The following is a 15,158-nucleotide window of genomic DNA, read 5'->3' on the forward strand; positions in this document are numbered from 1 at the left end:
TGATTACTAGGTCTAACTGCAAAATATCATGACCTAAGTAAGCTTTTGATAGAATGATTTGGCTTGCACCCATCGTGAGTTGAGGGTACTGTTTACTAATGATATGAATTTAATGAAATTTATTAATTACGCAACGATATTATTTTCTGCATTTTAAATAAAACAAATCAGGCTCAATAAATATTACAGGTCACAAAATATAGGTCAAATTGCATCCAAAAATATTCACCTCTCGTTGTATTATTAAATGTGTGGCTCCGTTACCAATAAATTACTAAGAAAAATAAATACTATGTAAATATTTTAGTCATTATATATGCTGAGACGTGAAAAATATGCATTACCCTAGCCGCTGATTCAAATTCCTGACCTCCCGAATACACATCGAGGGTGCTTCCAGTCACACCACGAAGGCATGCGGAAAGGAAGGAGAAAATGCCTTACGTGCTTCCCTGTTTTAAAGGGCGACTGGGAATGAGCAGACCAGTTGCCAAACCTGGTGATGATGAATTATCGTCCATCTCCCTTTAGTTGGGCACCACTGTTGAGTCACTAGGTTATATTGAGGCTGGAATGTGAAAAATGTGCACTGCTTTCGCTGGGATTCGAAAATACCTTATACTATTAACAATGTTAAGGCATAGACTAGAACTACTTTTTTGATTTTGAATGTTAAGGCACTTTTGGATTCACATAAAATGAATTCTGTTGAATGTAACTTTTAAACTTAAGTATTGTAAAAAATGAGCATGAGAGATATTGCTATTCTAAGAAATCGAAATTCAACACTTAATTAATAATAAATTCGAAAATGAAATGATTATTTACTTAAACATTGGCTAAGTGATGAGATTTCTATCAGATGTTTTCACCTGATGCCATACTGGTTTTGTAAAGGAAGTTAGTTGAACACAATTTAATTTTTTCTAATTGCAATTTTGCAATTTTTATGTTCTCGGTAATTAACGGTACTAATTAAAATAGTCTTTTTTGTTGTCATCAGTGAAGTGATGTGTTTGATAATAGTAGAGTTTAATTCAAGATATATACCAAAGTTTTATCATGAAGTGACCACTATAATCTAGAATTTTCTTTGCAATGCTGTATACAAAGATACGTCTTAATTTTAAACAAATGTTTTTGTGATCTCTTAATTTAATTACTTTCGACAGATTTACAAACATTAAATTATATACACTTAGGAATCAAAGTCTGAATATCGATACTCTGGAGCCATTTTTCAAACATTTAAAGCTTTAATTCCACTGTTAAGTAAGTTAGTTTATTCTTCTTCCTCATCGCGTGCTTTTTTGATGATGAAGCATCTCCGACCAGCAATGGGATGGTCCGGAGTTCGAATTCCAGGAAGAGAGTGTGCTGTGGAAACAATTTCAAAACTCTACAACTGTTCCTAGAAGAACTGGACAAAGTTGTAAATGAATAACAACTACTTCTCAAGGTCGGTATCTGGAAGTAACTTCCCATCGTAATGGAAAGTCTACTGCTCGAAAGTTAAGTTCAGAGCTTACAGCTGCTACTGAAACTATTTTATCATGACAGGCTGTATTCAGAAAACGTAATAAAAATAAATGCTTAAGAAAGCTTAATAATGCCTTTGTGCCAGAAAGCCAAGGTTGTGTTTTCTCTTCACAACAAAAGAAAGATAGCTTTAACTGGGGCTAAGCGCACCTGAATTGGATTGAATACGATCGCTGCCATGTTCTTATTACTAAAGAGTCTTATTGCTGATGAGTTATCACTGATGGTTTAGTTTAACATTTGATTCTGAACGTGTTTACATCTGGAGGAAGTCAGCAACGAAGAATCTTCGTTCGGACATTACGCAACGTGACTGTTTCGGTAATGCAAGCATGATGGTATGGGAAGGAATAATGATCATCGTAACGCACCAACAAGTTCCCAACAGCGGATCTGTGACCGGCCAGAGATAGGGGAATGAAATCTTAGAACTTTCAGGAAGACTTTTGAGATGTGCATATGGATCTGACTATTCATTTATTCACGATAGTACTCGTTGACATCCAGCAAACCTAGTTATAAAATTCCTTTAATGTTAAAGCATTGAGGGAAATCCATGGCCAGTAAAATCTACTGATCTTAACCCGGTGGATCCCTTATGAGAATACCCTGGAAAGGCACTTTTATGGATACATCGTTCTTCTGGAGATGTCAATGCCCTGACGACCGCATTTCTGAAGCCGTAGAGCGTAATTCCTCAAAATGTGGTTAATAACATTATTGCTAACATAAAAGAACATTGCGTGTTTAATATACGTGCATAAATTAGGGAAGATCGCATCCCATATTAAATTCATGAGTCTTAAATTTTTCCTGAGTTATTCCATTTTTAACTATACTTATAACATTTTATTACTATTTTTAATGATTCTTACTACATTTTTATTTCATATTCAATCCTCGTTAAGTTGTTTCCTTTGTATTTATGTGTTATGATGTTATATATATCATTCACGCAAGTTCATAAAATTATAAGTCACAATTTCTGAGAAATCCGTGATTTTACACATATGAAGATAATTTTAGACATGAGTGTATTTTAAAAATTTGCAGTTAGACCTGCTGATTTACACAAAATTAGATTTCAAAGGTAATCTTGCATTTATGTCTAAAACCTGCCCTTTGTGTATCGTTAAAACTAGCATTAGTAATGTATTGTCAGGGAAAGAAAATCTTATTTTATGAAACTTTCTTCATTTTTCATCGAACGACAGATGTCTCTAATGGCGGAGTCTGTGGATCTTTCTTCATTCCAAGCCAATTCGGAATTTCACCTGGAAGACGCTCTAGCGACGACAGAGGGGGGAAAAGCCCTGGCCTTCTCTTTGATCCTCCGACGCAGACCGGGTCCACATCTCCTGCGCCAGGTGCTGCCCTGCTTCTTAGTGAGTACTCTAGCAGCTCTGACCTTTCTCGTGCCACCATCATCTGCTGAAAGGGTCACTCTAGCTATCGGCTGCCTGCTGTCTCTACTACTGGTGTCAGTGGCTGGAGGAGGGGCGCCCAGAACACCCACTCCTCAAATTCCACTGTTAAGTAAGTTCATACTTCATTTTATTCAACTATGCTAGTGTTACTCAAAACTTTCTGCCATCTTGGAACCCTATAAATTAACCAAAGGGAGATTTGAAGTTTTATGCAGATAGCAGTATTGACAGTAATGAAGTAGTAATATTATGAAAAGGTCAAACATAATTTGTCAAAAACTTGATAATTTGATAACCTCACGCTTTGCATTTCTTTTACTGATTAACACCATTCTTAATTTTAAAGTCAGCGGTATGAAATTTTAATGTCATATGTCAAATTTTATGAGACTAAACTATCTTCGAGATTTTGAACGGATAATTTAGAAGTTCTGTTAGCTAATCCTAATCGTAATGCTGATAATACATTAGCTTTACATCAAGCTTTTCTATCCTATTAGTTCAATGTTAGACTATTATTATAGCTACTGTAATATTTATAGTTATTACGCTTCATTGTCATTATTATGCTTGCATGGGAAAGTGCTTTTTATTACAAAGAAATTACAAAGAACGTAGGTATATGAACAACTCGGTGAATGACTAACTGAGAGAGCAAATGACTAAATAAGTAAATAATAGTTAGATCACTTATTTAAATATGGCAAAGCACACGATGGCTATCTACTTGGTTCCTAAAAGCTAATATGAAGGAAACTGACTTGTAATCACATTGTATATCAGTTAAAATACGAAAAGCACCTATGAGGGCAGTCCGTTCGCCTGCTTCGTATCCGGGTCAACTTCTAGTAATCATTAATCATTGCTCTTATATTATGAGAGAACAAATATGTGAGAGAATAAATGCTGAGTGAATGAGTGAGTAACTCAGCAAATGAAAACAGTTAAATGAACAAGTGAGTGAGTAATTGAACCAACATATAATAAAGTAATTGAATGAGTAAGTGAAAAAAATGATTAAGCAAGTAACTGATACAATAAAGTGAGTGAGTGAATGTGTGAGTAAGTGAAAGAACCCGAGGAACTGAGTGAACATGCAAATGATCTAGCAGTAAGTGATTGACAAAACAACTGAGTAAGTGAATATTTTAGAGGTTGAATAAGTTATTAAATTTGAAGTTAAGCTAGTAGCTGGCTGAATGAATAAGTGAGAAAGTAATTTTAATTCGTGATCAAAACTGTAAAGCGTGAACAGTTCAGCATACGAATTAGCAAGCAAATGATTTAGTAACTGAGTTAAAGAACTGATGTGTTAGCAAACAAGTAAGAAAGAGAAAAATTATATGACTGTTAGAATGATTTGAATGAGTCAATGTTGCTTCTGCTTGAGCTGGTGGAATAGGATACTACTAATAATAACAACAGTAATATAACTGGGCACATTTTGTGGTCTAAGTTTAGTTAGGATACATTGTAAATGTTTCAGATTTGTAACGAAGCCTATAATTTCTAATGAAAATAATGCTAATTATTACACAGATTCTTATCCATTAGATTTGTTTTGTTAGAATGAAAACGAATACCTCTAAATTTTTTCGAATATTACAAAATCGAAATTTCAAAGATATTAAGAACAAATATGTAGTTTAGATTTTTAAAGTATAGAATAATACATATTTACGTATGCTTGTTATCACAGGTATCTATCAAATATGCAGCCTCTGTTTGGTGTCTGCTGCAGCATTCTTGTCTGCTTTGACTTTGAGCCTCCATGGAAAAGGATTAGATGGTACTCCACCACCTCCATGGTTGAGTAAATGCGTTATAGGGTGCCTCGGTCCGCTGCTATTCGTTCAACCTTGTCCTTCACGCAAAAGAGCGTTGGGATTTCAGGTACTCCTTGTGTTCATAAAATGTAAAATTAATTTATTTCATGATAAGTTAACTGTAAACAAACATAAAATGCGATAGATCATCCTAATTTCACCAAACACGGATAAATAATAATCAGCATTTATTTAATTTAATGTTTGAAAAATATTACAAGCTACTGAAGATTTTGTATCTTATATAATCATGTAAATATTAGTCTATAATACTAGTTTATGTTTCAGAAATTCACAAAGGGTAACAATATTACTGTTTCCTTTTACGAATCAATTAAACTCTAATATAATTGCATTAAGATTCCAGAAATCTCTGAAAGCATAAGCATACATAGCACTGATGTATTTAAATGCTGTAATTTTATTATAAATTTTAATTAGGCAATTATAAATACGAAGAACACCCTGTGGATTTGTGCAGAAAAAGTAAACCATGCATACATCGGAGAATTAAAAGTGCTCGGTCAAATGAATTATAATTATAGTTTATGTAGTCGTGATTTTAACTATTTCCATAATAAATATGCTATGAACACCTCACTTAAACATAAAAGTAATTCTGCATTCAGAGCATTATTATTTCTAAAATCATAAAAGTGGCATTGCAAATATATCAAAATACTGTATGATGCTATATTAAAATTTGTCAGTAAACGTTCCGACTCAAAATTATAATAAAATAAATTTATGAAATAGTTTTAAACAGTGTATTATAAGTTTTAACCGATGAAACCAATAGTATATCTAACAAACAGTTTCCATAATTAGATTATATATTTCCATGGTGTTTATGAATTAAATATTTTCATGATTATAACATTAATTATTCAAGTTAAAAAAAAAAATAATTTATGCATCAACACAGCTGTAACATATAACGTAATTCCTCTTATTTTCATATTCTGGTGCAAGGCTAATTAATTCGCAATTCTCATAGCCTGTTAATGTAGCCCGTCAAGTATGACCAAATCTCGGATGAAAGAATAAACGCCTAAAAGCTTTAAATTTAAAATGTAAACTGGTCAGAAGAATAAAAAATGTTTTTTCAAACGAATGACAGCAATTATAATTAAATTATAATTTCCATAATCTTCCATTATAAGCAACGCTCTAATTCCCTTTGTAATTATTTTAAGATTCGAAAACGTCACGTAAACAGCAAAAGATACATAGGATTAATTTACTAGACGAATTTAAGAATACATTTCAGAAGCAAAAGTATGTAGAATCTGTTTACCAGACGACTTTACGACAGATTTCAGAGTATCAAAAAAACTACTGCATTTTTTTTTTCATATTTAATACAAACCACTCGGTTAACATCAAGCTTATCTTCAAACTTCGAATTGATTACCTGCAAAAAAAATATATGTAGAGTTCCAATTAGTTACGCAGACTAAGAAAAGTTGTTTAAGTGGTCCTTTACAGCTTTTAATTTTCCTAACTGGAATCTTGCTTACGAAGATTCTGTTTTTATGACGTCTCTATTTGTAAAGCATATGGATTTTTACCGCAAATAATTCATTAAATAAAGTATGCGACGAAAAAAAAAAAAAAAAAAGGAATACAGATCAAACGTTTTAAAGAAACATCTTGAAATACATCCTTGCAATCTCTACCATGTATCTCAAAGTAGATTCATATGTTATGAAAACGATCTCCAAAAAGAATGAAACAAATTTGAGAGTTACTTAAAATTAGAACTATAATTTAAAAATTGAAATTTACATTAGAATTCATTTAGTTCATTTTTGATATAAACATTTATATTGCTACAAAATTTTAAGTTTCCTGTTGCTGTTCATTTAGAAATTTATCTTTAAAAGGAATTTTCTCGAAATGAGTTGAATTTTTAAGCTTCTGTTTTTTCATAGAGAATTTATTCGCGTTAATAAGGCCTAAAAAACGTGAGATATGAAATCAATTTTCTGGTTGTTCAAATAGCAAAAACTTGTCTTTCCCATAATAGGGATAACTATGTCCACTCAAAAAATATATCCGTTTAGAAATTGCTGTTAGATGTAAAATATCAAACTCTTTTAATGCACTGATTCAAGTAAATTGAATCATTTAGAGTTTTCTGAAATAATACAGGTCGACAAGCATTTACTTCTCTGTATCTGGCGTTCTGACCCATTATTTTTCTATCGAATATTTCTTTAAATTTTTCTCTAAAGAACAAAGAACTACAGAATACCACTGAGATTGGGATGAAACATAAAAATAATTTTCAGGACTTGGTTTTGTCTTTTGATTTCTCTTCATTTGTTACATTAATATCTAAATGTCTGCCTTTTCTTTACTTTTTAGAAACTCTGTAAATCGTTGTTTTAGGCATTTGATTATTTTTGGAAGGTTTAAAAACACCAAGCTTACTCTTTTTTTTTTGCATCTATCACAATCACAAAATTGAACTAAATCATTCTTAATACCTTTCGTTATGTGAAGTGACGTTATATAAAAGGTTCTAGAATTTAATTGAAACTGCTACACTCATGTCCATAAATTAAGGATAATTCGGAGTCACGCGGAAATCGAACTCTAAAATAAATATATCACCTGTAAAATTACTACACACATCTTCGAGAATCACACGCAAATTTCAGGAAGTAACCAGATGACACCGATGGTACGTCACAATGACGAGAATGTAAGAGAGTGATATATAAGGAATACAGGCAAAGAAGTAAAATTGTTCGCAGGCGCTTTATAAGCATTTCAGTGCAATAACCGAATAGTTATGACACAAAGGACGCATTTGGATGGTTTTTTACGTGGTAGAATTATCGGACGTCTGGAATGTGGGCGTACCCAACTGGATGTATCAGACGAACTTGGAATTGCCCAGAGTGTCATCTCCAGGCTTTGGAAACGATTTCAAGATGATGGTAATGTGAGTAGATCTTACAGCACAGGTCGCCCGAGAATTACAACGCCGAATGAGGAACGGTATTTGGCAGTGACTGCCAAAAGAAACAGGTGGAGCACAGCCTCAGACCTGTCTCGTCAGCTCTCTTCAGCCACTGATACGACAATTTCAAGGCAGACCGTGTACAGACGCTTAGGGCAGATATGCTCGTATGGTCTATATGCTCGTAGACCTGTCAGATGCGTTCCACTTACTGCAACTCACTGTCGCCTGCGGTTAGCCTGGAGTAGAGAGCACGCATTGTGGACACCGCAACAGTGGGCTTGTGTGATGTTTTCCGACGAGTCCAGGTTTAGTTTGCAATCTGATTCTCGTCGGACTTTCATATGGAGAGCTCCAGGTCCCCGTTACCACCAAGAAAGCATCATTAAACGAAACCGTTACGGTGGTGCAGGAGTGCTCGTTTGAGGTGGAATTATTCTGGGTTCCAGAACTGATCTGCATGTTCAAATTGGAACCATGACAAGTCAAATCTATCGGGACGTCATTCTGGAACAACATGCACGTTTGTTTCGGGGCGCCATGGGCGCACAATTTGTGTTTATGGATAACAACGGCCGTCCTCACCGCGCAAACATCGTAAGCGAATGCCTTCAATCGGAGGATATCACCCGTATGGAATGACCAGCATTCTCACCGGACTTTAATCCAGTAGAGCACGTGTGGGACATACTTGGCCGACGAGTTGCAGACTGTCAATCTTCTCCTACATGTTTACCAAACTTCGGAGAGCATTGCTTTTTGAGTGGTGTAATATCCCCCGAGATCAGATCGATAATTTGATACTCAGCAAGCTTAGGCGTTGTACGGACTGTATTGCATCGTCTGGGAGACATACAACGTATTAACAACCATACCAACCATGTGATATTGGTTTTTGTAAATAGGTTTTTTTTTTTTTTGTTATTTGTTCCAGGGAGAAAAAATCTCTAATTTTTTTAATAATATCAAACATATAGCATCTTTTTTTGCTCTTTACCTTTTGTTTAAAAAATAAGCTTTACAAGTAAGTCAAATTTGTGTTGCTTCTAACTCTTCCTTTGCCTGATTTTGCTTTATCCTTAATTTATGGACATGAGTGTATTATTTTGAAGGAAATAATTTCTCTGTTTACTGTGACTTGAAATATTTGCTTATCAATCTTTATTAGACTCTACTTAATCAATGTATTTATCCCATTCTTATCTCAGAAGCTTTTTAAAGGGAGACCAAAGTCATGTATATGTATTGGTGTTCAAATTTCAGACTCAATATTCACACTGTGAATGTTTTTTTAAATAAATGACTTTTAGAATGAAACGAAAATGCTTTATGGGGGCAACAGTTATTTCTCCATGCGTTAATAAATATGAAATACTGTACGCAATCCTTTGCACATTTGTCTGGCCCAACACTAAAAATATACCATTATCTTACCTGGCCATGCGATCCAGAAACTCCAACAAAGTTCTAGTATGCACTGGCGTTTTATTTAATATTACTCATCAGATAAATATATGAGTAAATAAATTTAATTTATTAATTTATTTATTCCTTCTAAAGCCAATTGCACACTTTTCGTCAGAATTATAATCTGAAGAAATACATTCATAGATTAAAAGTTTATATTAATTGGTGTAATTATTTATATTAATTTTCCGAAAGTAAATGCAAAACTACTCTTCTGTGCATGGGTTAGTGCAATGAAATATCTACATAAGACGAATTACAAAATGTTTAACAATCTATGCACGTTGTGTTTATTTGCTGCTTTTCGAATTCGGCTGTGTAGGTTTGCATAAAGTTAATGTGAGTTCTGAAGTTCGTTAGTTATGTCTCAAAGTCATGATTTAAATGAAAGGCAAAAACGGAGGTTAATTTATGAAGTCCACGGTAGGCATAAACCCAAATGGAAGTTGACTAACGTTTGAATATCTCTAAAAGTATTATACCTAGATCTTGGAAAAGCGTGCGAAGCAATTAATTAGCTTAATAGAAAACCTTGTCAAAAGCGGTCAAAAGTAGTCATTGTGTCCGAAGAGTATTTTCTGTGATTGTCGGATCGAAATCAACGCGAAGCGACTAGGAGAGATTTGGTTTTAGAACTGCTTGCTGCAACATGAACTTGAATCAAACATTTTACTGCTGAACGAAAGCTTCATGACATTGGACTTTATCCGAGGAAACCAAAAATTTGTGCTCCAGTCATCTCATCTATCAGCCCGTTTAAAATAATATTATTGTCATGTTCAATGTAGCCAAGAAAATTGGGGTCTGTACTGTTTACTGATGAGTCTAGATATAGACTGAACTCTAGATATTTTTTATCTGAAGAGAGAGATTTTATTTCTATATATTACATATTATTCTGAAATTGCACAGAGATTTCATTCTGAGTTTTGAATCAAATCTACTTTACTTGATGTATTACTCAGAAAATGTTGAAATATATATAACTCACTACTTTTTAATGATTATTCTATGAAGACTGTACCTATAAAATGATAAATAATGGTGCATGCTTTCGATTTTTTAAAATTTTCTTGTCCCCTTTTTCTAATTTTTACTTCCTTATCTGAAGTAAAGCAAGAGTTGTAATCACGAAATATTTCGGGTATCGGGTATCAGGTATCATATTTCAACGAAAGTATTCATTTCAATCGCTCCCGAAATCATTTGAACGATGTTTTTGCTTGAGATCTGTACGTACGGACAGAATAAAGGACTCTTTTTTGGGAAAAAAGAAGGAATGGTCTGGTTTTCCAAAAAGGATTGTAAACTGGATTTAAAGTGAATCCAGAAGAAACTTGTTTTCTTGACGTCTGTGCGTACGTATGTATGTATCTTGCATAATCAAGAACGAGTAGCCGTAGAACGTTCAAATTTTGCATATAGGACTGCTATAACATGTAGTTGTGCACCTCCTTTTGTCGCTGCAGTCGGCTGCACCAATCGTATATATACATATATATATATATATATATATAAAATGTTGTATGATCTTAAATTCACTTAGTTCGAAACAAGTTATTCTAACAAGTTGTTAATATTAGGAGATAATATAATCAATATTTCTTTAGTCAATAAAAAATATATAGAGAGATTTTATTTAATAAATAAATATTGATTATATTATCTCCTAATATAAATTTAGTAAAAGTATCAAAAAAGAGGGAATCCATATGTATATTCGCAATCTGTTACCTGGCTCGGTGAGTTTAGTTTTTTTATTCTTATATATCGGTAAATTGTGCATTTTTTGCTTTAAAAGTGATTGAATTATGTGGTTTTTATGACTTTAGTTAATCTGCATGCGATAGTTGTAGAATTGTCAACAATTGAAAATCTTAAATGGCGAGTTAAGCCTAACAAACCGCCCTTTTTTTACATTTGAAACTCAGTAAAATAGTGGAATTAAATCAGCTTTTGCATCTTCAGTGCCTTTTTGCCGAGTGGGATCAAAAGTAACCTTTCAAAGTAAACTTTATGTGCACCGAAAAAGCTGCCTTCTTGTTCGCTGCCAGAACTGCTTGTTTTTGAGTAGAAACTCTAGTTGTAAAATATGCTTTTTTAACTGTTTTAACTGTATTTGGTTTTTTATGTTTTTCAGTACTTTATAATTTTCAGTGAAGATGTTTTGTGACTTTATGTATTTTTGCTTTGCCGCGAAGTAAGAAATAAATTACTTGAAAGCGATATATCTCTAATGAAACTTGAGCAAGTAAGTTTAAGTGAAATGCAGTAAAAGATATGTACAATTTAATAGGCCATAGAAGGAAGTCATGTGGGACCCACATCGGACTTTTTAAAATACAATCGAAACGAATAGCGAACGTTTAGTTCTTAAATAAACAGAACATTCAAAAACAGTATAAAGTTTTAAAAATTTTAGTAAATAATCAAAACCCCTCTTATGTATACTCAATCGAAATTTGGATGGTTCAGTTTACAAAAGGATTTCATTGCTTAAAATTAGTAACACGACAACCTTGAGTTTGGCATAGATTCTACGTAGAGATATGCCAAACTTGAGGGCAAACGTGCACAGGTCCCTGTTCGTCAGGAGCAAAGAAATCTGCAGATTTCTAATGGCAATATGTAATGCAAAGGAGGAGTAGGTAGTTAATGCAATTTTGTCTGTTAGCAAATCAGTATTTCGGCTTTTGAAATCAAAAATTTAGAACAAGAATCTAAAATTGTAAAGATTTAACTTTCAAGACGGAATGACTAGTAGTGAGCCGGTTTCAGTAGGACAAGAGTGATTTGGCAAGCAGCAGAGGAGAAGGTTTCAGAATTTGAATACGACTTGAAGGCCAAACTGTATAAACTGAACAAAATTTTCTTTGCCCACTTAATTTTAACTTAAATTGCAAGAAGAACAGAGAAATGAATTAGGACTGAAATAAAGTTAATTCATAAAATGAACTTTTAGCATGAGAAAAACATTCTGTTTCTTATGTTATGGTCAATTAAAATACTCAGACTTCTTCAATTTTAGAAAATGTTTAGCATTTTATTCTTATGCAATTTAAAATTTGTTCTGTTCATTTGCATACACACAAAGACCGAAACGTAAGTAAATTAAAAATAGAAATAAAAAACTTGCTGCAAACATTAATCTCTTTTCAGAGCAGGAATATTCGTGCTCATGCATTCAGAAATGTGGGCTCCATATTGTCGAAATTTGATACTCTTTCAAAAAGTTGTCTTTCTATTAAATTTCCGGTTTTCCTGGTACCATTTCCGGATTAAATTTCCTGGAATCAGAATCCGAAGTCACGTAACTTGTTAGAAGTTTTCTTTGTCGTCTGTTTTCTTGTTTTCGTGCCATTGTATTTTTGCTCTTGCAGAATTCCGAAATAAGTTGAGATCTTGAAGTTGTTGCCCTTGTTTTCTTCTCTCCCCAGGAGGCCGACGAAGAGGACAGGAGACGGGGGAAGAGGGCAGCCGCGGGCGGAGCACCACCCTCCATCGAACGCTACAGCTCGTCTCCTCAGCTGCTACGCAGGCGAAGCGGAGGAGGTGGGGGCGGAGGAGAGAGATCTTCCGACGAATTCGAGCGTCGGTTTTTGAGGGTGCTGGACCGGGTCCACGAGACTCTAGAGAGAAACGAGGCCAGAGATATGGAAATGGAAGGAAAAGAAGCAGCACGAGAAGAGTGGAGAAAAGTGGCGCAGGTCTGATTTTCCAAAATTTGTGCATGTTCTCATTCAAATGCCATCATAAATCGTATTCGCAATTTGATTTTGATGATTGGATTCATATTTATTAATATATAATTTGTAAATTGAATATATATGCATACATATAATTACCGAGTCCACAAAAGTCCTTACACGATGTGTATTTTCGCAGCCATTGGTTATAGACATGCATATCCAATTACAAAAGTGTTTTAATAACGTAAATATACATGATTTCGCATTTTTTAAATTTAAAGAAATCAGTTCAGTAAACTGCATTGTGAAAAATATTGATCAATCTAATTATTTTCAGAAAGTAGACCTTATTCATAGAATCTTACAGAAACACTGGCAGACTTCAGTGTAGGCATGTAGCCAACTGATTATTTACATTAATTAATTGCATTAATTAAAGATAAAAAATATTTGCATTTTTTGAATTTTTTTAGATTACCTGATTATGATTTTAAAGTAATAAAATTTTACGAGAATTTTAAGAACGTATTTGTAAACTTCGAAAACGTATAATTTACTCGTGCGAAAAATCTTTCAGCATACCAAATGCAGCAAAATTGTAAATTAAAGCCTCTAATAAATCATGAGAGAATATTATTAAATGACATTTAAGAGGGAAACCTTCAACCTCGAATTATTCTAATTTATTCATTAACAGATTTCTATGTAAATTGAAAATGACGTCAAAATTGCAAGTTTTGGAAATTAAATATCTCAACCAATTTTTGTTCTATAGGAGACAAACTTTTTTTTTTTTTTTTTTTTTTTTTTTAAATTTTATAACGAGTACAATACCTTCCTTTACGTGAGTATACGGACCGCGGAACATATAAAAATTTCGATTTCTTAACTTTACAAAACTTTAAGTTTAGAAATGTCAAATTTGAATATTTGCGCCATATAAAATATTTTTGTAGTTTGAAGTACATACCTACGACCAACGATTGCGGAAATAAATGTTGGATAAGGACTTTTACGGGCACAGTACATAGTACAATAATGAAAAACTACGCTTACAGTAACTTCGAGAATGCGTTTCATAATTGAGAACATGGTAGTAAATAATAAATTGAAGAATAAGCAAAGTTAAATATTCTTAATTAGGTTTTGTTCTGGAAACTATTGCTTTGCTTTTGTGTAAAAACTCTTTGAAAAATTCGAATGTTCGTTAGATTCATACACTTTGCTCTTTTTTTAAAATTAAAGCATTGAGAAAAGTATGAAGATGCATTATTCAATCGATACTCTAAAGATAATTATTCTCTATCAAATTCAGAAATGAATTTAATTTTTTGATGAAAGTCTCTCAGATCAATCAAACTTATTTTCATTTTATTTTTCATCAATTTCCTTTTCTTTAGCACCCATAGATTTTACCCAGTTTACTTATCTGCGTCATGTACACAGCGAAAAAAAAGGGGGATAGATCTATATCTTCCGTTCTACTGGGTCGATTGACAAAATTCAACTTGCGTTTTTCATGTCCCGAAAGCACGACTTAAGATACGTATTAGATTTACATATTGAATTGTTCTAATGCAGGTATTTTGCAACAAACTCGGACTTTTTCTGAAATAACATACCAATGTTTTTTCGATCCTATGATTACGCCAAACTACAAATTTTGTAAAAATCGCACGAGCAGTTTTTAAAAACTTAGCTCTCAAAATTTTAGCTCCTCAATGTTAATGGAGTTTTTTATATATTTATTAATCTCTCCTTTTTTATTAAACTTATTTGATTCTTCCTTTCACATTTCGAAATTCAGGTTCATTCCAAATACAATTCACTCATTTTTTATGGTTTATTTTTTAAATTTGTATTTTAAAAATCTTTTCAAAAAAATTTGAATTATAATCTGTAAAATTTTACCATCATCTTAAAGTAGACGAATTTCTAAACATACCTGCAAAAAATACATTTTTTATTCAAAATTTCCGAAGATATACATGAATTTATACACTTTCGCGTTTGAACTAACTGAGTCCACGTGTTTGTCTAAGATTTCTACCCTTAGTTTCAATCTTCAGGAAAGCATGACCACCCGTAAGGGACCACCCAGGTACAGCATGACGTCACAATGTATACAAATGTAGGCGATCCCCATATGGGGATCATGGCAGGGAATGGGTTAACAAAGCCTTCGCCGGAAATCAAACCGTGGACCTCTGGAATATTGGCCCAGTGTGCAGAACCACTA

General features: G+C 33.2%; 1 protein-coding gene across 1 annotated transcript in view; it reads left to right on the top strand.

The window, feature by feature from the left end:
* Window positions 1–15,158, top strand: part of LOC118183246 (neuronal acetylcholine receptor subunit alpha-10-like) — a 213,289-nt gene that overhangs the window by 189,090 nt on the left and 9,041 nt on the right. Inside the window, exons 7-9 of the mRNA XM_085811797.1 lie at window positions 2,754–3,075; window positions 4,666–4,859; window positions 12,668–12,937. Coding sequence (XP_085667923.1) covers window positions 2,754–3,075; window positions 4,666–4,859; window positions 12,668–12,937 — 786 coding nt within the window. The remainder of the gene's footprint in view (window positions 1–2,753; window positions 3,076–4,665; window positions 4,860–12,667; window positions 12,938–15,158) is intronic.

The sequence above is a fragment of the Stegodyphus dumicola genome, chromosome 2 (assembly GCF_044657685.1).
Source record: "Stegodyphus dumicola isolate Sdum_Otavi_A_Nest chromosome 2, ASM4465768v1".
Classification (NCBI taxonomy): Eukaryota; Metazoa; Arthropoda; class Arachnida; order Araneae; family Eresidae; genus Stegodyphus; species Stegodyphus dumicola.